General features: G+C 39.8%; 3 protein-coding genes across 4 annotated transcripts; 1 reads left to right on the forward strand and 2 right to left on the reverse strand.

Annotated features, from left to right (window-relative positions):
* Positions 1-1,469: 1,469 nt before the first annotated feature.
* cnr2 (cannabinoid receptor 2) lies at positions 1,470-5,374 on the reverse strand. 2 transcript variants are annotated; one of them, XM_082552252.1, is made up of 3 exons: positions 5,285-5,374; positions 3,681-3,734; positions 1,470-3,537 (listed from the first exon to the last, which is right to left on the reverse strand). In XM_082552252.1, the coding sequence occupies exons 2-3, from the start codon at positions 3,724-3,726 to the stop codon at positions 2,450-2,452; spliced, it is 1,134 nt and encodes a 377-aa protein (XP_082408378.1). In that variant the 5' UTR covers positions 3,727-3,734; positions 5,285-5,374; the 3' UTR covers positions 1,470-2,449. The 2 variants fall into 2 exon arrangements, with proteins under 2 accessions (XP_082408378.1, XP_082408379.1); XM_082552253.1 differs by having other exon boundaries at positions 3,681-3,763.
* Positions 5,375-13,372: 7,998 nt separating this feature from the next.
* On the forward strand, positions 13,373-17,367 carry pnrc2 (proline-rich nuclear receptor coactivator 2). The gene is made up of 3 exons (XM_082552473.1): positions 13,373-13,583; positions 14,116-14,335; positions 14,556-17,367. Exon 3 carries the CDS (start codon positions 14,579-14,581, stop codon positions 15,047-15,049), a length of 471 nt encoding a protein of 156 aa, XP_082408599.1. The 5' UTR covers positions 13,373-13,583; positions 14,116-14,335; positions 14,556-14,578; the 3' UTR covers positions 15,050-17,367.
* srsf10a (serine and arginine rich splicing factor 10a) lies at positions 16,690-25,625 on the reverse strand. The gene is made up of 6 exons (XM_082552474.1): positions 25,384-25,625; positions 23,343-23,465; positions 22,402-22,508; positions 22,130-22,298; positions 18,854-18,904; positions 16,690-18,760 (listed from the first exon to the last, which is right to left on the reverse strand). Exons 1-6 carry the CDS (start codon positions 25,446-25,448, stop codon positions 18,502-18,504), a joined length of 774 nt encoding a protein of 257 aa, XP_082408600.1. The 5' UTR covers positions 25,449-25,625; the 3' UTR covers positions 16,690-18,501.
* Between the last annotated feature and the right edge of the window lie 380 nt (positions 25,626-26,005).

Here is a 26,005-nt window from a genome sequence, read left to right on the forward strand (position 1 = left end):
AAATAGGTTTAATAATTAGGTTAAGTAACAGTTTAGAGCATAAATTCTCTACAACTGAGCTTTATTGTCACACACACACACACTATCTAAATTTAATCTGCTATGTCTTGCATTCAAACATTTGCGCACAGAGATAGTTTGCTATCTGATCTCTTAAAACACATCAGTGACCAAGCACAGACTCGGCAATAAGTAACCTATCCATGATTGCATTAGTAACTTTGGCAAGACTGAAAGAAAAGGTTTAAAAGGTTTACAAGATAATACTGAGGCCTGCTATGATATGTGGTTTGGAGATGATGGCACTAACAAAAAGACTGGAGGCCGAGCAGAGTTGAAGATACTAAGACTTTCAGTATTGGAAATAAGTATATCAGAGGTATAACATTAGAGAGGCCAGGCTAAGATGGCTTGGATATGTGCAGAGAAGAGATACCGAATATGTATTGGAAAAGGCTGTTGAACATGGAGACAAAAAGAGGAAGACCACAGAGAAAGTTCATGGATGTAGTAAAGGGTGAGATGGAGGCAGATGATGATGACGTAAATCTTTAAAAATGTATTAATTTCCTCCACTGTTGTATTCTTCATTTGTTTATTGTCAAGTTTCCAATCATTGTATTGCATTTTCCTCAACAATATAAGAATTTTATAAATACCACCTGATTGTATAACACTTTCCACCAAATCTTTATAAAATAACTTTATTTGTTTATATATTGCAAGGCTATAACTTTAGACTAGTTTAAAATGAATGTATACATATGATCATCCTTTACATTAAATTTTTGCTAATGATTAAAATTTTAATTTGATTAAATCGATGGCTCCCAACAGTTCCAGTTTTGCTTGGAGTGACAATAAAGCTCATCTTATATTATGTAAAAGAAAATGACCAAGAAATAACCATTTTGTTTTTGCATTCTTTTTTGCAGTTCTCATTTTGTCTTTCCTTTACAGCTGTGTGTTTTCATGCTTCTCTACAACTCACTCCCTCAGAGGTGGGGGTAGGTTTACTTCAGCTTGAGGTAACATCAAAGGAAGGCAGACTTTGATTACCAAGAATTGTAAAACCGATTCGGCTCTTTATAAACGCTTTGGTTTCAGTTAGGCGAAGAATAACAGGCAATTTTTTTTCTCAGCGTTTCAGAAGTCAGATTATGACACGAAATAATCAATCCTAATACTTCCTGAAGTAACCGAGATTATAATTTTTACAGTAATTGTGTAGCCCTACTTTTTGCTGCTGTAGTGAGAAAAATTAAGCCACATACTCGTTCCGTTCACCACCTGCTGCTATTTCTTCTCCAATGCAGTCATGTGCTTTACTGCTAGCTAATTTCACAGATTGTCTTCTGTGGTAGAGAGCGTCCCTTTAGTCATCTTAAAGACAGATACAGAGATGGGCCCACTTTATCAAATTAAAGAAATGTACTTGTGTAATTTGCTTTAAAAAAAGATACAAAGAGTCGAGACCAAGTGTTATTTTTAATAAGTTCACACAATGGATGAAATAGGTGTTCTAAAGTCTAAATCAACAAGCATCAGCTCTGATTATCTACCTCTGTTACGCTGTGTGTCACTGTGAGTGTAACTGCATATCAGTGTGCGCTCTACTGCAGCTGCCAGCTTTTACTATCGCAAAGACTGTTCTAGTGTCTGTGCTCGTTCTCTTCCTAACATCTGCTCCATTCACCTCTACACACTGCTTGGATTTGTGCAGTGAGCATTGTGTGAAATTCTGTGGGGTCCTGGCATTCATGTGCAGATTGGCGACCCACTGCTTCCTCTGTTCCTGCGTGCTCTGGGTCATACACTGAAAAATAAAGAATCATGCTAGCAACAAATGGCAAACCCAAAAGTCAGCAGTTCAGTTCACGGAACCAGGATTTCATGGAATGCTAAAGTAGTGAGAGGGGAAACATGGAGGTCAAAGGTAAATGACCTCTATATGTGCTTAAATATTAGTAACACATAGTAGCATACATTTGTACAAAACAATTTACTTAGTCTGATTGAGTGCAGAGGTATTTATTTCCATTTAAATCTTTTGGGTGCAGTTATTGCAAAATGCTGAAAAAAGCTCCGTGTGTCCTCTGTGTAACTATCATTTTCTATTTTAAGCATATTAACTGGTAATAACATTACGGATTAATGGTCAACAACATACTTTATAATCTCTTATAATTAAAGTAATGTGTAATGGTCACATTGTAATTCCCAGGGTTTGTGTTTTGTTTTGACAAGTACTGTTATCATGCGTTGTTTACTTATTTACAAGCTTATTCGCAATTACAATAAAAAAAAAAGCAGTAAGTGACATTTCCTTGTATAGACAGATTTTATCCTGATCTACAGTGATGGTGTTGATCACTAGCTAACAGCTGTCGTGAAAACAAGTGTTTCACGAACTGTATTGCTTCTCTTTTATTTTAACGTTCAGCTTCCTTCACTTTCTCATGGTCAGCTGGTGACTGTAGACCATTTCTGAAATGGAGTCAGGTCTGGTGGTTCTGGCCTTGGGCATCTCATCGTCAGATAAAGCAGTACAGTTGTCTTCTGCAGAGGGTAGTCCATGGCTTGAGTCTTCTGTGAGTTTTTTACACCTTCCCTTGCAACACAGCTTTTGCAGCATCCGCAAAAGAGCAATTCTTAGTTCTCGAAAGCGCAGGGCATACAGCAGTGGGTTGACTGAAGAGTTGACCAGACAGAGGGTGCTGCAGAAAGCAAAGGCTCGCTGTTGGTCTCGGGTCAGGATCACTGAGACATCTACTAGCATGAAAGAAAGCACAGGAACCCAACAGCCCACCAGTATGAGCAGAATCAGGCCAAAGGTGCGAGCCAACCGGATATCCATCCTCATGCGAGATTGAGCTTTTCCTGCTGCTCCCTGGAAGCTGGTCATTGAGCACTCATGGCGGTGGGCCTTCCACAGGATGAGAGCATAAGCCCCCAAAATCAGAACCAGAATCACAAGGACGAAGCTGGTCCAGAAGGCTTGATAGTGCTTATTGATGTATGGAAACAAGTTTGAGCAAGGTGGAGTAAGGCCTGTGGAACACCTCCAGCCCATTAGAGGTAAGAAGGAGAGGAAGATGATTGTACTCCAGAGAATCAGAAGGCTCAGCAGGGCTCTGCGCCGTGTCAGCAACACCTTGTAAGTCGAGGAGTGGTAGATGCAGATGTAGCGGTCCAGAGCAGTCAGCAGTAAACTTCCCACTGAACCAGAGAAGGCCATGGTGACACCGCCTAGCTTGAAGAGGTAGGCGCCTGGGCCATCTTTGAGATGAAAGAGGTGAAAGTGTAAGAAACTTATGGTGAAGAAACAACTGGCAAAGACATCAGCCAGAGCAAGGCTGCCAATAAACAGATAGGATGGCCGCTTTCGCAAGGTGGCTGTGCTAGCAATCACCCCAAGCACAAGAACATTTTCCAGTAGTGTGACAGGGCCTGCCAGGAAACAGATGGTGCCGATGGCTTTCCTCTCTTCGTCACTCAGGACCATGTAGCACGTCAGATTCACACAGGACTTGTTAACTAGGAGAAAAACACAATCAGTACCGTGACAAGTCTTAGCTGACCAGTCAACTGTACATACAGATGTCCTTTTTTTTATATAACACAGAACTGAATTTTACCATTAATGGAAAGCTGCATAGCTATTGTTGATGAGATATTACCTGTGTGTCCATGCTCTACAGAAGTAGCTTTCTCCCCGTCCGTCATTCCAGCTACTATAATTAGGAAATGAAGTACAAAAAAGCTGTAACAAATGTTACAAGTTATTTATGAAGCACAGATGTCTCTACAGAATCTGATCTTTCATTCACATCTTTATGTGTTAAGATTCCGTCACTTTGACGTATGTCACATTAGGTTGGACGGGACAGGTAACTTCCCGTGGTGAAACAAACAAAGCAGAAAACGGGATTACTTTTTTATCTTGTTGTCAACATTGAAGCTGGAGCTTAAAGGGAACATAAACGTCTCTGAGTCAAGACAGAAAGTCATTTAGAGGCCAAAACAAACACACAATCATCACAGTTTCAGCTGATGATGTTACGGGAGAGATAGTTGCCTGGTAGAACATGGTTTCAAGCAAGCCATAAAACACTTTGATTTTTACTGAAGGCTGAATTGAGTTTAAAAATACACAGAGATCTATCCTTGTGCCTGTTATGTTAAAAAATAAGCCAATTTTTCATCATGATATGTTCAGTGTTATAGTGAAATTTCAGCTACTATATCTCTAAAACATTTAGCTTTCCCATTCATGTCAGGAACATCTATGCACATCACATAAATGTTTATCCCCTAGGGTGGATACTCTGCATTATAAAATTATGTAGTTTTTGTTAGCTGGCTTTTTTTGAAATATTTCCAGACTGCTGTTGCGCCGTCACTGTACAGGAGCTCCATGTTGGTGCCCTCTTGTGGAATCAGAGGAGACTGTATTTAGTCGTTTTATCAGCGGGTGAAGGTCACAGTTGAATTAAATGATCTCCAGTGAAGTGCGTCGCCTGTATGCAATCAATAGATTAAAGGGTTTGTGGAAAGCTGAGGCAAAAACATTACATTGAAGTAAATTATGCTGTTATAAATGAAAAGAACTGCCTTTAAATGTTTGCACAAAGTGGCTTAAGATTGAGGATTTCTTTGTTCTTTTTTTTTTTTTTTGGCGGGGAACAGCATGACTGATGAAATACAGAGGGTTTAATCAAAATATTCCTGAAGCAATATATTTCTAGAGCAGCTGATAAACACTCAGAAATTATATAAATATGATTAGGTGTGGTATTGTTCCAATTATACCACGCTATACTGTTTCCACTGTATCTGTGACACGGCCATGTGAAGACTATAAAAATTGCATATGTATGAGGCCAAAGGAAGCACGTATTGAGAAAGATCCTTATTGAGAGACATTTTATGAACATTGTGGTGACATGTGCAGCGTCGTGTGGCAATAACCCCTTGAGTCACTTTTGCGCCTTGACACATTGTTACAAAAGATCATGAACCCTTTGGGCAGAATTGGAATAAAAAAAGAATAAAACTACTATTTGAAGTCACTCTTCTTTTATGTATTGCAGGAAACAGAGACTTTATTAAAATAAGTCAGAAACAGCAGGTCAACTCTCTACACATTAGATTAGAAATATTGCAGAAAGCATATTTTTTTCTAACAATTTCACACTTGCAAAATGCCACTTAAACCAAATTGCTAAATCTCATATGTAAGAGAAAAATTTTAACTGTGTTAAATAAAGTTATAAGAGCTCACCTTCTCTTCTTTCTTGGCAAACTACTGAAATATCTGATTTCCTGCCTCTTAGCCGCAGAGCTGAAGCTGCATGACACGCAAACCAGCAGACGTGAGTACTGGTGTGCATGTGAAGGGAGAAGACAAGGAGGGTATAGCTGTGATGACATGAGGGGGCGGGAGCTGCTTAGACGACATCTGAGATAAAACAAAAACCAAGCCCACTTTTTGATCAATTATCCACTCTCTGTCACAAATTCCAATTTTCTTCTGTTTGTTTTTTTCCGTAATATTTTCTTAAACAGAAATAGAGATTACCAGTAGATCATTCAAAGATCAACCCTTGGTTGGACTGTGGCGAAAAGCCAATAAGATTATTGAGTGTCAGATATCAAATGTTAAGTGTAAAAAGCATGATCATAAAAAAAGAGGAAGTGGGCCATAATCACATTGGGTTTTGCAGCATATTTTGCAAGTGCCAACAGCTTCTTATGGTGCCTAAATATCTCAATAAGAGAACTTTTGTTATTTCTAACGAACTACCTAAGGTCAAGATTGAACTGTCCTAGTCAATGTGAAGCCCTCTTTCAATTAGATTATTTCTATTTAAATAGCAATTGTTTTCCACCTCTTTTTGTTATTATCTTCTACTCATATTCATCTGACAAAACAGCATCTATCATAACAGAAATATGTGTGTATACCCTGTCCCTGCAGGATCACTTAGTTAATGCTTTACTCCAGGGGTAGGCAACTCCAGGCCTCGAGTGCCGGTGTCCTGGAGGTTTTAGATGTGTCCATGATCCATCACAGCTGATTTAAAGGGCTAAATGACGCCTCAGCATTTCTTGAAGTTCTCCAGAGACCTGGTAATGAACTAATCATTTGATTCAGGTGTGTTGACCTAGGGTGGGATCTAAAACCTGCAGGACACCGGCACTCGAGGCCTGGAGTTGCCTACCCCTGCTTCACTCATTAATTCTATACTCATAAAACATTGCTTGAAGGATTAGAAGAACACCTTGTTGCAGTTTATAGAAGTAAAGGAATTGTAGATAATAAAAAGATGGCTTTAATTCCTTGGTTTTCTTGTTTGTCCTGCAGTAGACTGCTGACTTGCCCAGGATGTACCTCGCCTTTTGCCCTATGAGAGCTGGGGTAGACTCCCCCCCCAACATGAGCCAGGAATTGGATAAGTGGAAGAAAACAGATGGTTACTACAGTATTGCGACAAACCCGTATAAAGATTTTTAGATGTAAAAGTTGGCATCCTGCATTTGGCTGGCACACATATTATGACAAATATGGTGCAAGAACACGGAACAGTTAAATGTGGATAGACATGAAACGTGTATTCTGCACTCACAAATAATCTTGTCACGATCCTGGGTCTTATGACCCAGTGTTTTGAGTTTTAGTTTATTTTGATGTTTATAGTATATGGTTAAGCTCATTAGTTTTTCTATTTCATTTGTTATTAGATTCCCCTTGTGTCTTCCAACCCCTGTTAAGTCTCCCTTGCCCTTCATGTGTTTCATGTCTGTGTCTTACGTTGTCAAGTGCAGGTTTGTCATGTCTGCGTCTCATTATGTTTCCTGTTTTATTTTGCAGAGGTCCGATGTTCCTATGTTCAATGTTTTTAGTTTTGCTCTCCTCTTGTGATGTCCTTATGTTCATGTGTGTCAGCTGTTTCCCCATGTGTTTCCATTTCCCTCATTATCCTCCTGTGTGTATTTAGTCGGTGTGTTCTGGTCATTCTTTGTCAGGTCGTCTGTTGTTCACGCCATGTTCTTTACACCAGGTGTTTGTTTAGATTTCCCAGTTTAGATTTGTGTTAATTTTGCTTCAGTTTGCCTTGCTTTTTGTTTGTACCTTTTACCAGCCTCATTAAACGGCTCGCTTTTTGTTAACATTCAAGTTTTGTTCCCTGTTCCTTGGAGTCTGCATTTTGGGTCCTTCTTGTCAATTCATACAGTCTGCCCTCGCCAGACTGCGACAAATCTGTTAGGAAATAAAAGTTGATTATGTTCATCTGGGCGTAGTGTTTTCAGTGGTAGAAACGTTTCATCACTCATTTAAGTGACTTTTTCAGTCTTAGCTCACTCCAAGTTCCCCCAACTTTATAAACAATGCATCTGCACAATGACTGAAACTTAATGAACAATGGGCTATGAGGTCAGTTCCTTGATCATTAATATGCAAGTTCTCATGATCAAAGACCATTTACCGAAGGCCTCTACATTAAAAATGCTACTTTTGGGATTTCCTTACCTGGATGATTGAGCATTCATCAAAACCCGTACAACAGACAACTTTATAGTTTTTTCCTCTGTGTGTGTGTGTGTGTTGCAATTCAATAAATCTGACTACATGTTTGATTTTTGATCCTTATATTTCACCACCAAATTCATTCTAATGTGAGCCACTCTACTTTGACAGGATTTCAAGTGTCCAGTTCAGCATTTTGAAATTGAACTAGTCAAATACTATCTGCATAGTGATAGCACTGACTCACTTGACCTGAAACCCTTTTATGTGAGTAGTCCACTCGCCCATTGTATTGTAGTACTGGTGGCAGTACATAGGGGGCAATACTAGGCAACCCTGATTCAGTAGGCAATATGACTGAGTCAGGAAACTGGCCAAAAGCATCAGACTAAAGGTGACAAGTTAAAAGTTTGTTTAAAGATTATTCATTAGAGATACAAACGCAACAAGCAGTCCACTCAGCAATGAGGTCATTTAATTTAGATTAAGTCCCATGTGGTAAAAATAGGCTGCATTAGTTTGACAACAATTTAATCAGATCTCTAAACCACATACCCGAGGCAATCTGAAATAAATTAGCAACCTATTTTAGCATTTAGAGAAAATCATGCGTCGGTAACTGGGTCTGACGAATTTAAGTAATATATCAAATTTCATGAAGGAAAGGAGTTAGTGTTCTACTACATGACTGTTTTAAAAGAAAAGGAAACAAAAAATGTCTCGCGGAAAGGCAGCGATATCTGGTGCACGGGCTGTGTCTTCTCCTACTTTGACCTGATAAAGTCAGCAGGACAGAAAGCAGGAAATGTGATTAGGAGCAGGCAGCACAGCTTCAATAAGATTTCTACTCGCTCACTGTCTGTCCAGGTGCAGCATAAACACGACAGACAACAGGGCAGACTAAAAGCTGAAATGTTCAATTATCTGTTGAACTGCATCATCCTGTTACACAATCCATTTTTAGAAATTGCCTTGGACACAAACATCAGGGCCAGCTCTGCTGCTTCAGACAGATTTGGATTAAATCCATTAATCAAATTTCCGCTCCTCATTTCCAGATTGCCAGACCCTCAGGGAGCAGTATCAGTTCACTGACATGAAGAACACAGGAAAAAATTATCAGGCAAAAAATCTAATTACTTGGATGCTTAATTCTTTAATCATGCTTAATTGTTTACTTTGTTTTTGTTAAATGAAAGGCTTGACTTCTAAATATGGAAATGAAACGCACCAAATGAAAATTGCAAAAGCACACAGATAAATCTAAATCTCTGACTCAAATAGCTTTCAATTACATCGTCATGGGAAACGGGGTGGAGTGGGTGGAGACGTGTGTCCAGGGGGGATTTGTGACAGAAGGATAGCAGCAGGTGATGTATGGTTTGGGGACGATTTGAAGATGGAGGTGGCAGAGCTGAAGATGCTGAGACCTTCAGTGGGAGTGACCAGGATGGATGGGATTATTAATGAATTCATCAGAGGGACAGCTCAGGTTTGACACGGTTTGGACATGTACAGAGGAGGGACAGCGAAGTGGGTTGAAAATGGAGCTGCCAGGCAGGAGTAAAAAAGGAAGATTCACGGATATACGTAATGAAGGAGGACATGCAGAGAGTTACATTCAGGTTCATAATGTTTTGGACAATAATACAGTTTTGTAATTTTGCCACTGTTTGTGTCTGTGCCCCTGGAAATTGTGCATATCACCAATTGTTTCCTCTTAGTTGCAGCTTGTTTATGGGTCTCTCTGCCTTCATATTAGAAATTAAGGCAACTTATAGCATCTTTATAGTAACCGAGGAGCATGCGTCATTAGGTTCAAGATCACGTGACTAACTTGGCCATTCAAGATTGCCCAATTTCTTTATGTTCTTTATGTCTTTATGTACTCTTGGTTTGCTTTTGCAGAGTGTTTTGGGTCGTTATTCATTTGTACTGTGAAGCACATTTTGACTACTTTTGCAGCATTTGGTTGATCTGAGCAGAGAGTATAACCCTGTGCACCTCAGTCACATCAATAAATACTAGTGGCCCAGTTCCACCGGTAGCCACACATGCCTACACATAACATATTTCACAGACAGATCATGAGCTGTTCCTTTCTTTCACCATACTTTTATCTTGTCATCATTCTGATACAAGTTCATTTTAATCTTTGTTGTTCAAAACAATCTTTTTCACACCTGTATAAAAATGGCTGTACTTCTTAAAATACATCATAAATTAAAGATTAAACTGTGCTCTTCAATCACATTTTGACGGTTCGATTTGAAATTTACTGTGCTGGTGTACTGTGACAAAATTACAAAAAAAAAAGTGCAACTGTCTAAAAATGTATGGACCTAACTGTATGTTTATTGCAATAACTGAGTGAGAGAAAGATATCAATTAATTATGACAAGGACAAGGATATTCACTTGCTTAAAAATTGAAATTTAACAGACAATCTAGAGCGTTGTTTACTTTGTGTGTGAATGTGTGTGTGAATGGGTGAATGACTGAATGTAGTGTGAAGCGCTTTGGGGTCCTCAGGGACTAGAAAAGCGCTATACAAATGCAGGCCATTTACCATTTACCATTTACTTTCACTTCAACTGGGACATGATCAGGGTTCTTTTTGAGGGAATACGAAATATGAAAAGTGATAGCTACAATTTTTAATTCAACATGAGAATTATGAATGCCGCAGGAACCTCGATGGAGTTCACAGAGATATCTGTTTATCTGTAAAGAGAATATATATTTTAATAGGTCACAGCCACATCCTGTAGCGTTGACCAGACTTCCCACAACCCACAACTGCGTAAGTTCTATTTGTTTCTCAACAAGAGAATTAAAAACACAGCTCTGCTCTCAGGTCTGAGGCCTCTGACCTCTTCTGTGCCAACAGTCACACTCAACAGTCTTTTAACTGCAGTCATGCTGAAACGTGCAGAAGTTTCCTGTTGGGCCCTTACCCACCACTAACCGAGTCAGTTCAGCAGCAAATTTTATAAGAAAGAATAACTCCTGAGCAAGTTAGTGCACAGCTGAACAAGACGATACAAGGCCAGCCTATAACCAGGATCCCACTCCGTCAGTCACAGGTAACAAAGCGCCTGGGAATAGCATACCTTATCATAGTATAGGATTAGGACTACATATATGTATTGATTTGTGTTATCTATTTAAATTGGGTCACTGCAGTGGGTAGGTCATCAGGCTCAACGCCCCTCAGCTTATGTTAGCTTTGCTGCACACAAGGTCTTGCATTGCATGAATACAAGAGGTCATTTGTAATATGAAAATCTGAGTTCATAAAACTTGGATGACTCATTTGTAGTGTTGTGGAATTTTCTGTAAAAAAAGGTCTGCAACACTGTCAGCTGTGGTCAAGCTATTTTATTACTGCATGCATGCAGGAGAGTGAACACGCACATCAAAACATCACAGGTCTGAGTTACGAGCGCTCTGCCCTTGGGGTGTCTCAGCTCCTCTTTTATACCTTCACAAACAACTCTCTGTATCTTCCCAGTTACAACAGGTTTCTGTCCAATGGGCTGTTTCTGGGCAGAAAACAACTCCCACTATCTTTTCCCAGGAAGCTCTTGGCACTGGTCATCTTGGGAGTTTAGTCCTTCTACGCCCTAACAGTTAGCAGATAACATAGTGAAACGTCGTTAAGCAAAGCTAAGCAGTTTTCACAAGGTCATGCTGACACATACACATACTCCATCTAAGCATATGCATAAGCACTTAAATACTTTAAATGAGAATAATAGATATTTTCTATTAAAATAGTGAATAAAAATGACACCTGCCATGCACATGCATGCAGATGCAGAAAATTCTAATTATTGGATGATAACCTGCACTTGGTGTCCCTGCCCCCAAAAAGTAAAATGAAACCCATACCCGTGATTGCAAGGAAGTCATTAATAATTCAGAAATCATGCACTGCTATTTCTGGTGTGGTGATGCCAGCATTAGTCGAAACAAATAAGGAGTTAAATGTATTTGTAATTTAAACAGCTTGTTAGATTCATAAAGCTGTAAAATAATACAAGTGAATTGAGCCTTTGCTCATGTAATGACGGAAACTGGGAAACCTGAGAAATGTTGTTGAAAACTGCCATTATTTCTCACACACATTTAAAAAACACATTTAAAAAAAAAAAAAAAAATATATATATATATATATATATATATATATATATATATATATATGAAAATAGTTCTGTCAACTACACGTCAACAATAACTTTTTCATCTGAAAAGGTATTTTTTCCTGTTTGGTTTCAGTGGTTCATTCCAAATATGCTCTGTGGGCATTTTTCACAGAAAACCATCTGCGGCTGGCACATCTTCAAAAAAAAAAAAAGTGTTATCTGAGTGTACCAACTTCATCTGCGCACTGTGGTGCTAACTAAATAAATCTTAAATAACAGTAGGGATGAGAAGGACCTCCAATTTAATGTGCCTGTTTTACCCAAACCCACTTATAGATCAATTTCACCATGGGTTTCATTTTAATATTTAAATTCTGTAAATTATGTGTTACTTTTATAGCATATTAAGTTTCTTTGTTAAGTAACTAATGTACAAGGTTTAATTTGAATATGTTTACTGAGTGTACAGATTTTCTTTATATGTGTTGAACTTATTGCTGAGCTGTGTGAAACTGCTTCTGTACTTTCCCCACTTCCCTTTGTGTGGGCATATGACAAACATTTTGCACCATTCAAGTTCATATTCATAACTTCAATCACTTGTTTGTAGGCCAACAGGACTCTGTAAACAATCAGGCCAATAGATAATCTGTAATTTTGTTCTTTTTCTCTGTGTGAGGAAAAAAGTTTCCATCCAACTTTCCAATTGTACACTATCTGTGTGACGTGTTGACACTGCTTGGCTTCTGCAGCCAGTCAAATATGGCGAGTAGTCCTTTCCACCCCCCCATGTGTTTCTAGCGACCTACCCAGTCTCTGGGTGACCTACATAGCTGACTCTTGATTGGCACAGCCCCATTTCAGAGATTACTTTGCTTTGGGGAGTGTCCTGCCTTGCCATGGCCTTCAGCCTTCAGCAGCGTTGTGCAACTCTTTAAAAATCCAGGCAAGAAAAGAAGGCAAGGCCTCGATGACACAGAGCGATGACACTTAGCCCTGCCTGCGCTCATAAAACCTACTGGAAGACTGCCATGGAAGTCAAACCTCAAAGTCCTTTGAAAAGATTGGGAGGAAAAGTGAGACCAACATCAAAGGGACAAACAGGGTAATATATGTAATATAGCCCCCCAACCCTTATTAAGACCTCCACCCAATGAATTTAAATAAAACAAAACACTTTTGGGATGGACAACCGCTCATAGACATTGTTATTACAGCCTGTTGCTGCTGTGTCAAGTGGGCATAAAAGGGGTTAACCTGAAAAAGCAAGAAATGTGATAAAACAAACCAAAACAGTTTCCTGTGGCACAAACCTCAGTAAATCTAAACACTGGACGTGTTTACAACCTAACCGAAGGGGTAGCGGACATGCTTGGTGTCTTGGTGTTACATAACACTTAACTGCCTCTATGCTCACTCTAAACCTTTATGTAATGTTTTACGTGCCATCTCGGGTATTTCCTGTCTATTACGTTAACTTCCAGAGCCCGAAAGTGGTGTTTTTTCCTTCTTTATTTCACTTCTCTCGGGAAATACCCGAGCTCCAACAAAGGCAAGGAGAGGAGGGTCGGCAATTAACGTCACCAGTCTGGCAACAGGCAACTTGTCGACTGCCTCTTCGATGATTGGTTGTTTATTTCGTAGTCGCTTTATGATTGGTTAGATTTGCGTTGCAAGGGAGTACATACCGCTGCTGTAGAGTCCATTTTGTCGCAATTCTGAGTCGGGAGAGAGAGAAGTGAGATCTCTTCACCGGCCTTTAACACCAAATAAGCTTCGAGAGTGACGGATTTGTAGGAGATATAGTTTGCTGTGCTTCCTACATAGTCCGTAGAGGGAGTTTAGAAGCTAACTGTAAATTCTTTTCTGACGAAAGGCTTTAACAACCAAGCCTGAAGAAGTCGGTAAGAAACAGTTTTGTACCTCGTCGCCATATTAAACCGAGTTTCTTTGTTTTGGTTCTGTGCCAAAGTAGAGCGTCCTAGATCATAAAAAAAAAACGTTAGAATTTGAACCACTGGATTTGCTAATTAATTAAATGATCCTATATGAAGGGTATACAAACTATTTCGTTTTATTATTAATTTACTACACAAGAACAAGGGAAAAATTGGCCGCAGTTTAAGCCCAGCCTGAGCAAACAGGAGTGGGCTATGATGTCGCACTTTTCTTACATAACATTTTCGTGTGATAATCGCTATAGATTACAAGTTATATGCAAGGTTTTTATAAATGTAATGGCGAGGAAATGTCATTTTGTCGGTACTTCAATGTTATGTAATAGAATATTTGAAGAAAACGTCAGTTCCCAGTCACACGTCACAACACTGTGAGCGCTATTGTTATGTTGAGTCCTGTCTATTTAGCATATCTAATGGACGTTAAGTCCTGTCAAGTTAGCATATCTGATAAGCGTTTTTTGTTAATGCCCTGAAGGGTCGGCGACTTCTTGGAGTATCGTGCGCCGAGGTGAATTGATGTTCAGCTCGGCTTCACGAGAAAACAACGCTTATTGGCACATGAAAACCTCAGACCCTGCTGGACACAAATGTGCAGCGAGAGGTAGACAGAAGACTACTTCGAGGACCTGGGGCCCGATTGGAGGAGAAAGATTGAAGAGAGACGTCTACTCGGTTAACTTTCTGACAACAAAGAGGTGAGCTGGCGCTGTTTTCCTGGTGTCCGTGTGGGGGATGGGCGAGCCTCGCTGTCTGGTGTTTCTGCACGTAGTCTCTGTACTTGTTTTTATTGTGATGTGGTGCGCCTGTGCTCGCGGTTGGTAGTCAACAACTTGCGCTGTAATTGCATAGATTATTAGCGTGAATAGAAATGTATAACCAGAGTTTATTTTTAATAATACTATTCTCACAATTTAGGTGACACGTAGAGCAAAAGCAGTATGGGAGGTGGAGAGAGGTACAACATTCCAGTTACCCACCCTGAGCGCCCTTTGGCCAAGAAGAACCACCAGCTTGGCCGGGCAAAGCAGCGAAGCCGTGACCAGAACGGAGCAGCTGCATCCGTAGGGGGGGCAGGGGGCCTTCACCACCACGGCCACCGACGGAGCGAGAAAGGCGCTGCCTACCACAGGTCTCCAGAGACACGGCAGGCCGTGTCTGCAGAGAAGAATGCTTCTGTCCGTTTTTCCACCAACTATGATCAGAACTGGGAGGGTGCAGTGTCTCATCTCAACACACTCCTGGCAACCCAAGGCAGCCCAAGCTATGCAGGGCCTAAATTCAGTGAGCCACCTTCACCCAGTGTTTTGCCCAAACCCCCTAGTCACTGGGTGTCTTTCCCTATCGGCTCCTGTGACAACAGGGAAGTTATGACCTTCCAGCTCAAGAGCCTCCTGAAGGTGCAGGCCTGATGGGGGTGATACCAGTTCTTCATTTAAAGAAAAAAAATAAGCCAATGCATGGACCCACCCACCAGGAACGCCTCAGTTCTGTAGTATTTTTAGCTCTTTTCTTTTTCTCTCCTTTTTTTGGCTGACCTTCAAAGTTGGTGGATGCTTGACAGGAGCAATGTTTTGCAATTCCTGTTTACCATCCATTTTAAAAAAACTGATCATTTAAAATTTACAGAATTGCAGCCTTTAGCGGAGTTTCTGTGACTATGACAAACTGGATATTCTTTGTACTTATGTTTTGTTTTGTTATTTTTAATCTTGGCTGCCAAGGCAGATTGAGTGTGCTTTTTTCCCCAAACAAGGATGGTAACATTAGTCAGGTAAATTCCCATCACTTTTACGGTCCACTTCTTTGGACAGACATGGTGTTTCATTTATGTTTCTATGAAGAATGATCTTTGGAGTTATCTCCTTAAGCTTTAGGTGCTAAAGCAGGTTCATATTTGTAGCAATTTTATTTCTTTTAATCAAGGGCCCACTGTTGTTTATATATCACATTCATTGTTTGGCTAAAGAAGGCACTCAACTGCAGTTCTGCAGGGAAAAAAAGATATTTTACAGGAGATGAGCTGTAGTGTAACTACAGGTTAATGGTATAACCTCAAACGAAGGGTAGTAAGAGACCATGGCACACTGGCTTTGGACCACCAACTCACGTACCCTTTTTTACTGCGCTGTGCGCACATGCACTTGGAGTTGAGTGTGTCCAAGGTCTACAGCACTCTTATCATAGCATTATTTTGTATAAGTGCTTTCTGTTGTGGTTGTTGAAAGATGTATAATGTGCTGTGTATAACCAAAGCAATGTTTTGCTTTTCTTTTTTTGGACATTTGGGCAGAAGGCAGTGTTGCCATTTCCACCTGCCAACTCGAAGTGAATGGTTTGACGTCTCCTTGATCACCTGTTCTGATCAGTACCGTTACTGCTCCTCAGTCTCTGCCTCTTCAGGACAGTGCCTGCAGCTCCAACATGCGGAAGGGGGCCTTGCTTAAATGTGGGACTACTGAGTTTTGTTTTCTCAAAAAAACCCCACATTGCCTGGCCCTGTTGGCTGTATGCTTTTGTGCACAAGGCGAGACAGAGCTAAGGAATGTTTCTGAAGAGGCCCAAGCGCCTCAATGTGAGACAGGAGGCTGGTGTTTGTGTTTACAAATTAAGTCTCAATGGTTAACTACCCCATAATCAACAGACACTTGCTGCCTGTTGTCTCTTGCACTTCTGTCCCTTAACCTTCTGCACTGCAATCAGACTGTTTTCTTTTTTTCATAAGTTACAGGCCAGGATGCTGTTCAATTAACGGAGGCGTAATTGACTATCTTCTATGGATTCTCTTTCAGTTCTCTGTTGAGGCTCTTTGCTTTCCCTTTGCAGAATTGGAGCCATTCATGGCCAGCTTAAAGATGACAAAACAAAGTATGAAAGCTTGTGAGTTCAAGAGCCATGTAAATAATGAACTGTATAAAACATTTGTAGCATATGTACATTTGCAGGCCAAGTTTGTGGCCTGTTTGACAAAAGTATTTTTAGTAATAACACTGAATGTATGAGACATGCTAAGGTCATGTCTTGACTTCAATACTGAAGAATATTTTTGTTAAAAAAAAAAAAAGCTGCCTATAGCATCTATCAGTACCCCTATACTCTGATCTTTCCAGAGTTATTGCACATTTTTTATTGTGTATTGTGCAGTGTAGGTTGAAAGATGCTAAATGGGAAAAACAAGTAAAATAGAAAAAAAAACTCCCAATTGGACTCTAGGAGACTTGCATATGTATAGATTTGAGTTGTGAATGTGCTTACAATGGTGTGTAAGCATAGCACTTTTTTATTTTGTTTTATTTTTTACAAAAAAGAAAAACTGTGCCTAAGTTAAAACTCATACTGAAACTGACCATAATCATTGGTGGAAATTCCCAAGTTGACCAAATATTTTCCAGACATTTTCAGTTCTTGGCTGTTCTTCCGCCTGCTGACAATTGAAAATGTCTATTATTTTAATTACTGCCTTTTCTTGGTTCATGTAAACCTTTTTTTCTTGCCCAGACTAAATCATGCATGGCAGTCTCCATATTCAAAATTTTAATCAGTGAATTGGCTTTTTAATTTGTCCCTCGGATGAAATGTCACCAAGAACAATGAAATGTGCCCTGTTTACAATTGGTGTTAATTTGTTACAAAATGTAAAACAAGAAAGCACTCTTTGAATTGATGAAAAACTTGAACGAAAAAAAAAAAACCTCAAACAAAAAATTAAATCCCCTCCCCTACCCCCCTACTTTGTGTTTGAGTATTTTTGACTTGATATAGTAACACTTGTTTGACACTACCTTTACAACACAGCTTGTTCAACTAGAGCAGTGTAAGAATGTATTTATTGTCAAAAGATATCAGGTATAACAGTTTAAACAAGGGAGTTACTTAGGGACACGAAAAACAATTGATTCTTATCTTTAGTATATTATTACATAACAAAATGACTCTGGGTACCAGCTGTATCAGCATATCTTTCATTGTCACAGCAATTACAATAACTATAGTATACAAGTTGGCCTGCTGAAATTAAACCAGACCAGGGCATGTTGTGAATACTGGCAAAGCAGGCCTTCAGTTTAATTTAACACATGTACACAAAAAAAAGAAAAAAAAAAGCAGGAGCCAAATGTGCTTTTCTTACAAACATAACAAAATTGTTTATTTACCTTTGGCAAGAGATTCCTCCGTATTCAAATAAGAAATGAAAGCAGGAAGCACAAGACTCCTTTCACACATGCACACCTTTCTATAAATACAACCTTTTAACATGTCTACTTGCACCCTGGTCTCTTCATAAAGGTCACAACAGCAGTTCTTAACACAGTTGGACCTTGAAGCATTCAACTTTGAGTGCATGCAGTTACATTGATAGATAGTGACGCACAAAATCATTGCTCTGCATGAGTTCCATAGCTCACTACAGTAGTAGCTTATATCCAATCTTTTTTTTTTAAAATTTACAACTTTAAGGTATTCTTCTGTTACGAACTTTCCCAGTCCAGAAGGTAGCCTTCTCTCTGTGTGGGAGGGAATTGGTGCAGTTCTCAGCAGCAAGAGCAGGGAACCAAATGTTATACACGCTAGAGTCAATACTGATAATGCTTGTAGCTACAAAAGCAAAAAATCTTGTGCACACATACTGTGGTTCTCCTGTCACTGCTGCTTGTACGTCTGGGGGAAAAAAAAAACAAAAAAAAAAAACAAAAAACAAAAAAACCTGGGAGGAACGTAACAGAACATTATTAACCAGTTAATTAATCATTAACCAGATTAATGAAGCCAACAATGTGAAGTAATGCATGTCCAAAATGGCTAGAGGTGAACATTAAACAGAAACCTCTAGAGAAACATAAACAGGGCTTTGGAGAACAGTCTGTCAGTGGCCTCCAGACTTGCGTCCAGCCCAGGACCTGGAGCGAGAGCGTGACCGGGACATGGATCTAGAGTAGGAGCGTGATGGGGATCTCCTGACAGACTGTTTCTGGGATGGGTGGAAGTCTTCGGCAGGGCTGTGAGACCTGGACTGGCTCTTTTTACCTTTTGGTCTTGACCTGGACGCTGATGGGGAGCGGGAGGTGGAGTGTGAGGCCGTTTCATGGTGCGTTCTGTGGTGGTCACTGGGAGGAGCTTTGTGCCTATTGGGATTATCATTACAGTTACTATCATTACAGAGTACAGTGCCATGTTTATATGATTACTGAAATACAAGAGGACAGAAATGAGCCCACTTGTTATTTTCATGGCTTCTGCTTCTTCTGTGTCGGCTGTAGGATCGAGAGCTGAAGAGGGAACAAGAAAACAAAATTGCTGAGTTACTGTACAGTTTGAGTGAATTACTTTATATCCTTACAGCATGGCTTGCCTACATACAAGCAGTATATGGCTTCCTCTTTATTACATAAATTGTTTCCTGCAGAAACTGCCACGCTCGGACATCGTCCAAAGTTTCTGTGTACAAACCTGCAAACATCATGCCCTCTCACACGCTGCGCATGGCCCACACAATTACAGGAAACTACATTTATGGCACATGTCACAAGCAGATCATAACTAAAACATAGTCACAAATAAATATTTCACAAGAGGTGGTAGACTCACTCATGTCAGCACATAGAAATAAGTGCACAACAGCCACCAGGCACACAGCACATTCGTCTCAGAACACTGCAGAGTGTACAAGCTATCCTTTGAAGTTAAATGACAGAGGGGAGGAACCACAGCAGGAACTGGTCTTATTGTGATTGGTCACTTTCAAAGCAATGACACTCCAAACTTGCTAAATGACTGCTTTAGTTAACTGTGTTGCACCAAGTTGCAATCAGCCAACAGCATGAGAGCCATTTCAGACTGTGTTCACTTACATTTTGGTAAATGAAGTTCACAGAATTGTTTTGTTTTTGTTTGTTTGTTTGTTTTTGTTTTTTTTTTTTAAATGTAATGACAACTTTCAATTAATTTAATATTTAAATGTAAAAAACAAACAAACAAAAAACAGAATTCCAAGGAATGTATTGCATATCAGTTTGTAATTATGAGGAAATTAATACTAAATATAGGCTCTACTTTAAAGTTCCACCAGAGAGACGAGTGATACACCCACCATGTTTCCTCAATCCATCATTCACCCATCAGTTTTCTTTACCGCTTATTCCACTCAGGGTTGCAGGGGCAGGATATGAAGCCTATCTCAGGGTTGAGAGGTGGGCTATAACCTGAATAGGTCCCCAGCTCATCATGAGAATAGCAAGTTGCTAATTTGCATAATCCAAAATTGCAAGATAGTCAACCGAGCAATTCTTTGAAGGATGTTGAAAAGCTGGTTAAGCTCTCGTTTCAATACCCTTGACATATTAAACAGTTATAAACGTAAAAGACAGTGAAAGACAGAAACCCAAACTCAAGTCAGTCACAAGCTAGTGCACTCCTAGACCAGAGTCTAGATAAATGGGAGGGTTACGTGTAGAAGGGCATGCAGTGTAAAAACTGTGCCAAATCAAATAATTTTAATGTGGATCTATCTGCTATAGTTAAAAGTACATTTGTGAAAAAGCCACATTAACCGCTTGTTACGTTATCATTAAAGTAGTGGCCAGTCGCAATAGCTAATAATCAAACAAAAACGTTAAAGTGAGGGATAAGAAGAAAATGAGAAAAAGTCCTGCCTGTATAACAATTAGTTATGTCTAAAAAGTGTTATGTTCGCAAAATCCCAGATTGAAGCTGAGAAAACAAACAAACGAAAACAACAAACAGTCACATATATACGTAAAATTCTGCCAGCCCCTGCAGTACCCCACCCCCACCCTTTGTATTATATACGTGAATACATACATGTAAACACAAAAGATTTCTTACAGCAGGCAAGTTCTGACAGGGTTGTAGCTCCTGGATTAGGTAGATTTGATGTGTGATCATGTGTATGTTTTAATGCATGTTTTTGTCTCAGGTTTTGTCACAAAACAATTTCAAAGCCAAGTCACAGCTGGCTAAACTAAATGAGACATTTTTCAAAACATTTTTGTAAGTAGAAAAGTTAAAGTTTGTCATTTTGTCCACAATTGCCTACAGTCTCTCTTTAAACCACTATTTTCTCTGCTGCAGTGTGCAGCTCGTTAGATCCTCAGCTCTGGTCTTCAGATCTAGTTCAACAAACCTCTGGATTCTCTGCTCGGTTCAGCTATTGTTCCCCTGACACTGCACAGCCAGTAACCTGTGTCGTTCTCCATTTGTCCATAATAAGTTGTGACTCACTGTCCACAGGCTGCTACATTACTGATGACAGGTGGCTAATGTTGCTATCATTTAGTTGCTAATAGTTAAACGGCAAATGTTAGCATGTTAACATTTATGATAACTCCAAATTCCTGAAGTGTTGTTCAATGCTCTCCGGTGGCAAAGAGGGCAGCTATTGGCCCTTCTATAGCTTGACCAGCCTGTGAAAAAAAACTTTTATTTTTATATTATTAAATATTGATACAATTAATATAACACTGTATATTTTATGTTGTGGATTTGGATTGCATAACGTTACTAAAGCTTTGATATAAATATGGGTTACTAAACCCTATGTCCCCATTTCGTTGAGTCACCCCTGTTACAGGTATTGCTCTGATATAAAGTAGGACAGCTGCTTGCAGCTTTTAGCTAGCTGCCTAATCTAAACATCTTATCAGACTAAGCTAACAGCCCATCTCCATATTTTAACTTCAGTAGCTTTACTGTAGATTTTCCTTGTGGAAAAAACAAAAATGAGGATGACTACAGAGTTTGCTTCTCTTCACGTTGAAGGCTTTTAAACAGGTGGTTTGATGGAGAACTCCCACCAGCTTTTTCCAAATAAAGGTTTTAATAATGCTTGCAGGAATAAGTGCTGCTGTTTTGCACACTAGAAAATGTTTGCTTTAACCCCAGCTGAGCTCAGCATCTCAGTAACTGCTCTGCCTCTGCACTGTCTACCCACACAGAGCAGAGGCAGAGTGCCAACTACCCACACGGCATCTCCCTGATAAACTATGACAGCATCTTCCCTGCTGCTGTTGTGTTATCCGTTTTTTTGTTGAAAAATTGGGGGCTGCTTGGGCTCAATGTTGTAATATTTTTTTAATTTGCACATGTGCGCCAGATATATTTCTATTGCATATTTATTTTTAATACAAAACGTGTGTGAAACGCTTGCACTTACATAATGACATCTGAGTGCTACAGAGTTTAAACAAAGCAGTGAAGCAAAAAATTTGCATTGAGAATTTTATTTATATTCATGTTACTCGAATTGTTGCAGCCCCAGTATGTACACACACGTCCCCCCCCCACTCTATTGAGTCATAAATTGCCCCTCCATCTTTCCCCTTTCTTTTTTCCTCCTCCTTTGCAAGTGCCTGCTTTCAGAGCTGCAAACATCCATAGAGCACTCCTTCACACTCACTACATTTATATAATTATGTTTTTGGTGAACTTTAATGTCTTATATTTCTTAAAAGGCGTAAAAGTTGCCAAGAACTCACTCTCTAGGGCTCTCAGACCTCCGAGGGCGACGGTCAAAAGAAGGGCTCCGGGACCTGCGGCGATCATAACTGCGACTCCGTGATCGTCTTCTGCGGGTATCCCGATCATCCTCATAGCGAGAGAAACTGCGAGGGGAGTGGCGCTCCTTGGCCTTCATCTGATTAGGGGCTTTATTGACAAATCCACATCAAAAGGTTATGTAACAATACAACACATTTCCCAAAAGGAGATGGTGCAGTTAAGCTCAAGTAGGAATGCCAATGGGTCATACTCTTGCGGTCTCCCTGTGCAAACTGGATCTCAATCTGGCGCCCGCAAACCCATTTACGATCCAGGTTGTGAAGAGCATCTTCTGCATCCCGGACATCTTCAAACATGCTGGATTGTTAAGGACTTTTAATTTGGAAAGGTGGAGCTGAAAGCTGCACGCATGCAATAATAAAAAAAAACAAAAAAAACAGCAAGCAGCTGCAACACAAGTAAAATAAAAAGCAAACACACAAAAAAAAACACCACACAGCTACTGGATCAGTGAGGCCAAAAATGTATAAGAGTAATTCATCATCTCAGCATATTTCTTTCATTTATAATTGACCGTCTTCCGTAATACCAACTCAAATTATGTAACATTAAAAATAGGCCCATTTGTGACTTCAAATTGTGAAGACAAGACAAATACTAATGGTGATCAGATTGGGTAGGATACAAAAAGTCTGGCTTGTTACCTTTAACATGCTTGACCTTCAGCTTGATCTTTATAGCCTTGGCAGAAGAACTTGAGGTTTCCTGCTTGTCTTTGCCCAATAAACACTTTTCTTTTCCTCCCTTTGGTAGACAAATGGAAGCCTGGAAGCTCTTTTTTGTCCTCTTTGTATCTTCATGCTTTTGCTCTGTCTTTATTTTCCAAATTCCACTACTGCTTGTCGCCTGGATGTCTTTGGCTTGAATCTACTCTACAACCGCCTTTCAACTTTCTTTGGTGTGGGGTCTCCATACCTGTATCTTTACCATTCTGAGGCAACAACAGAAGAAATATTGGTTAGGAGTATATTTAATGCTAGAAGCATTAAAAAAACAAACAAAAAAATCAATTACATTACAAAAACTCCTCTTAAAAGGGAAATATTAAATCAGGTGTTACTCAATTCACTGCACCCAACAGATCAGAGTTGATGCTTTACAATCCATTAGTGAAAAAGTACAAACATAAACTGAAAGAATAAAGGATATTGAATGTAAGCAAATCCTCTTGGTCGTCGTGTATAGAAGTCAAGTGGAATGTAGACATCTACAATAGGCCCATAACGACCAAACTCACGCCGTAAATCCTCTGGCCTAAAGTGTCATGAAATAAGCACATTTATTCTGCTGGCTACCATATGAATTTGGCTCGAGTCCAGTGTGCAGCACATACACAAGAGTTGGCGCCAGCAAAGCATCGGACATTGCTTAACAGCAAATAAACCGAATTACTTTCTTACTCATAAGGAAGTTTCCTCATCAGGACATTTAAGGTGAATTTGTGCAATTTAACCAGAAACTGTCTTTTTCACATATTCATTGCGGCCATAAAACCCATATATGGCACTTTTCACAGAAGTGATTTTTTTATTTTGTGAAATCAACCACACTTAAAAATCTACTTATTATCTTTAATAATAAGTACTTTAAGTCATACTATTCACATTTAGGCCTCTAGATTATCAAACAGAACTCATTACGCTAATTTCCAAATACATTTTTTATTTTAATCTTGGCAGCAGAAACAATGTAGCACAAAGGCAGTTACACCTTAGGGATACCAATGTCCCCAGTTAGGAAGCATAACCCATTGTGAATCCATTTGACCTGATTTGGTGCCAATGTTGTAGCTGGCATCATGACATTCGTCATGGCATCTCCAGGCTCGCTCACACCTGGCACATGTACTCACTGTGGACTTGCATCCGTGAAGACAACGGGCTAGTTCTAAGTGTTGTCTGGTAATGCCAAACACAGTGTATGGCATGTGAGCACATGTCTTACTAAAGGATGCCCTACATAGTCTTTGGTCAGAAACATACACATGAGCAAGGCTCTGTTCATCTTCACACAAAGGAGCAGATACTGGTCCTTTTGCTGGGTCAATTCCCTTCTATGGCCCCGTGAAACTCCCCTGAAGGAATGGGCTGTCTTCTGGGATCGCCTCAACAGTCTTGTGGAGTCAGTCAGCACTCCTGACTGTTATTCAGTCAGAATAATACCAATTCTATTTGAGGGACTCTTTGGAAAGGATACGTATTGGCTAAAATTTCAAAACACTCAAAAGACATTCTGTTTAAAATAAAATTTAAAATGCCTTTACTCTCATAGCACAGTCAAGCAAGTGCCTGAACTTTTTGTTTAAGCTTAAACAGCCATGCCCTGAGGATAAAGGCCTTTTGAACTTAATTTGAAAACAGAGCACCTTGAAGTGCATTGAGATCCCTTCCACTGTCTTAAGCCTGTGCTGGGAGACAAATCAAACCTCGTGACAGGGCTTAAAGATGTGCAATCCTGTAAGAGGTGGACTATCTCTGTAACTCGAATGGACCACAGTCTTATGATGTCAGCAATGACATGGGCACCAGCAAAAAGTAAAACAAGAAAATAAGTGAGAGGGGATATAGAGAGAGAGAGCAACGGTCTGTGGCCACCACCTTCAAAACCCATTCTGTCGTATTGTTGCCTCTCCAATCCACCTGTTATCACTTTCACGTGCACCAAAGCAGATAAAATGAATTCACTATTTATATGCCCGAAGTTTTAATTGGCTGTAATGTTCAAGTGTTGCCTTAATATTTTTAATTATTTTTTTAATGATAGGAAGGACATAAAATTAAATTCCATAATTAAAAAGTGCATAGTGCAAAAGTGCGTAAACTACAGATATTGTAGTTTACTTGCAGGAACTGCTGCTGTCCAGCCTTTAGTTCAGTTTCAAAGACGTATTTCAGTCGTTTATTTTTTTTGTCCCCTCAGACAGGTCAGGGTGTAGCGTTAACTTCAGTAACAACACGAATGTTTCAGCTTCTTATTTCTAAGTATTACCAAATATTACACGGTTGTGTTGTCCGTAGCCAGCTTCTCTGTCCGGAGTCGCTCTCTGACCGTTAACGTCAGTTTCCTAATTTTGATGATGACATCACGTTGACATGTTTGCTAACTAACTAGCGTCACATTTAGCCTGACCATGCCTGCTTGCACGCCGGCGGGGTTGAAAGTAACAACGTACCTGGACTCGTCGGCGATGTTTCGGACAAAAAGAGATGTATTCGGAGGCCTCAGGTATCTCGCCATTTTTCAGCGGCCCGTTGCTACTGTAGAGAGGCCGTGAATTCGTGTATTGCAGCTATCTGTACCGCAGCTGAGACAGGCTACGTGGTCAGTCAGAGCGCTCTCTCGGCACTGCGCATGCCTAGAAGTAAAACACGACGGTCTCTCTTGCTCTCTCTTTCTCAGACCTCAGACAGGGATATCAAACTGACAGTTTACATTGTGGACCACATATAGGCTACTTTGAGCATAATTGGATCAGTGAAACTCCCTCTTCCTGTGAATGTAAAGAGGTTTAATTGCATTACAATTAAGTAGCAAACGAAATAAGTTTGTCAGCACGACTGGAAGACTTAAATGTGCAAAATTAAAGAAAAATATTTAGTTCATTACTGAGACTGTCATGTAGTTATAAAGTTTTTGTTAATTCAATGTCTTTTGAATCCACAGAAATTCCTATGGTATATAACTGCCATTTAATTGTTGATCTATTATTTCATTACGTTATTATTGTGAATGGCCAAAGGGAGGGTCCTCATCAGCAGGAAATGTAATACAGTTAAAAGTCTAAAATCTGACCT

This window comes from Aulonocara stuartgranti, assembly GCF_965226115.1.
Source record: "Aulonocara stuartgranti genome assembly, chromosome: 11".
Classification (NCBI taxonomy): Eukaryota; Metazoa; Chordata; class Actinopteri; order Cichliformes; family Cichlidae; genus Aulonocara; species Aulonocara stuartgranti.

Bases quoted from the DNA above. Each gene is read 5' to 3' on its own strand.
- srsf10a (XM_082552474.1), bottom strand. From the start codon at position 25,448: ATGGCGAGATACCTGAGGCCTCCGAATACATCTCTTTTTGTCCGAAAC. The intron at 23,466-25,383 runs GTACGTTGTTAC...ATGACACTTTAG, and splicing joins AACATCGCCGACGAGTCCAG to GCCAGAGGATTTACGGCGTG. The intron at 18,761-18,853 runs GTGGGCTCATTT...TAATCCCAATAG, and splicing joins AGAAGCCATGAAAATAACAA to GCACAAAGCTCCTCCCAGTG.
- cnr2 (XM_082552252.1), bottom strand. From the start codon at position 3,726: ATGACGGACGGGGAGAAAGCTACTTCTGTAGAGCATGGACACACAG. The intron at 3,538-3,680 runs GTAATATCTCAT...TTTTTCTCCTAG, and splicing joins TGTAGAGCATGGACACACAG to TTAACAAGTCCTGTGTGAAT.
- pnrc2 (XM_082552473.1), top strand. From the start codon at position 14,579: ATGGGAGGTGGAGAGAGGTACAACATTCCAGTTACCCACCCTGAGCGC.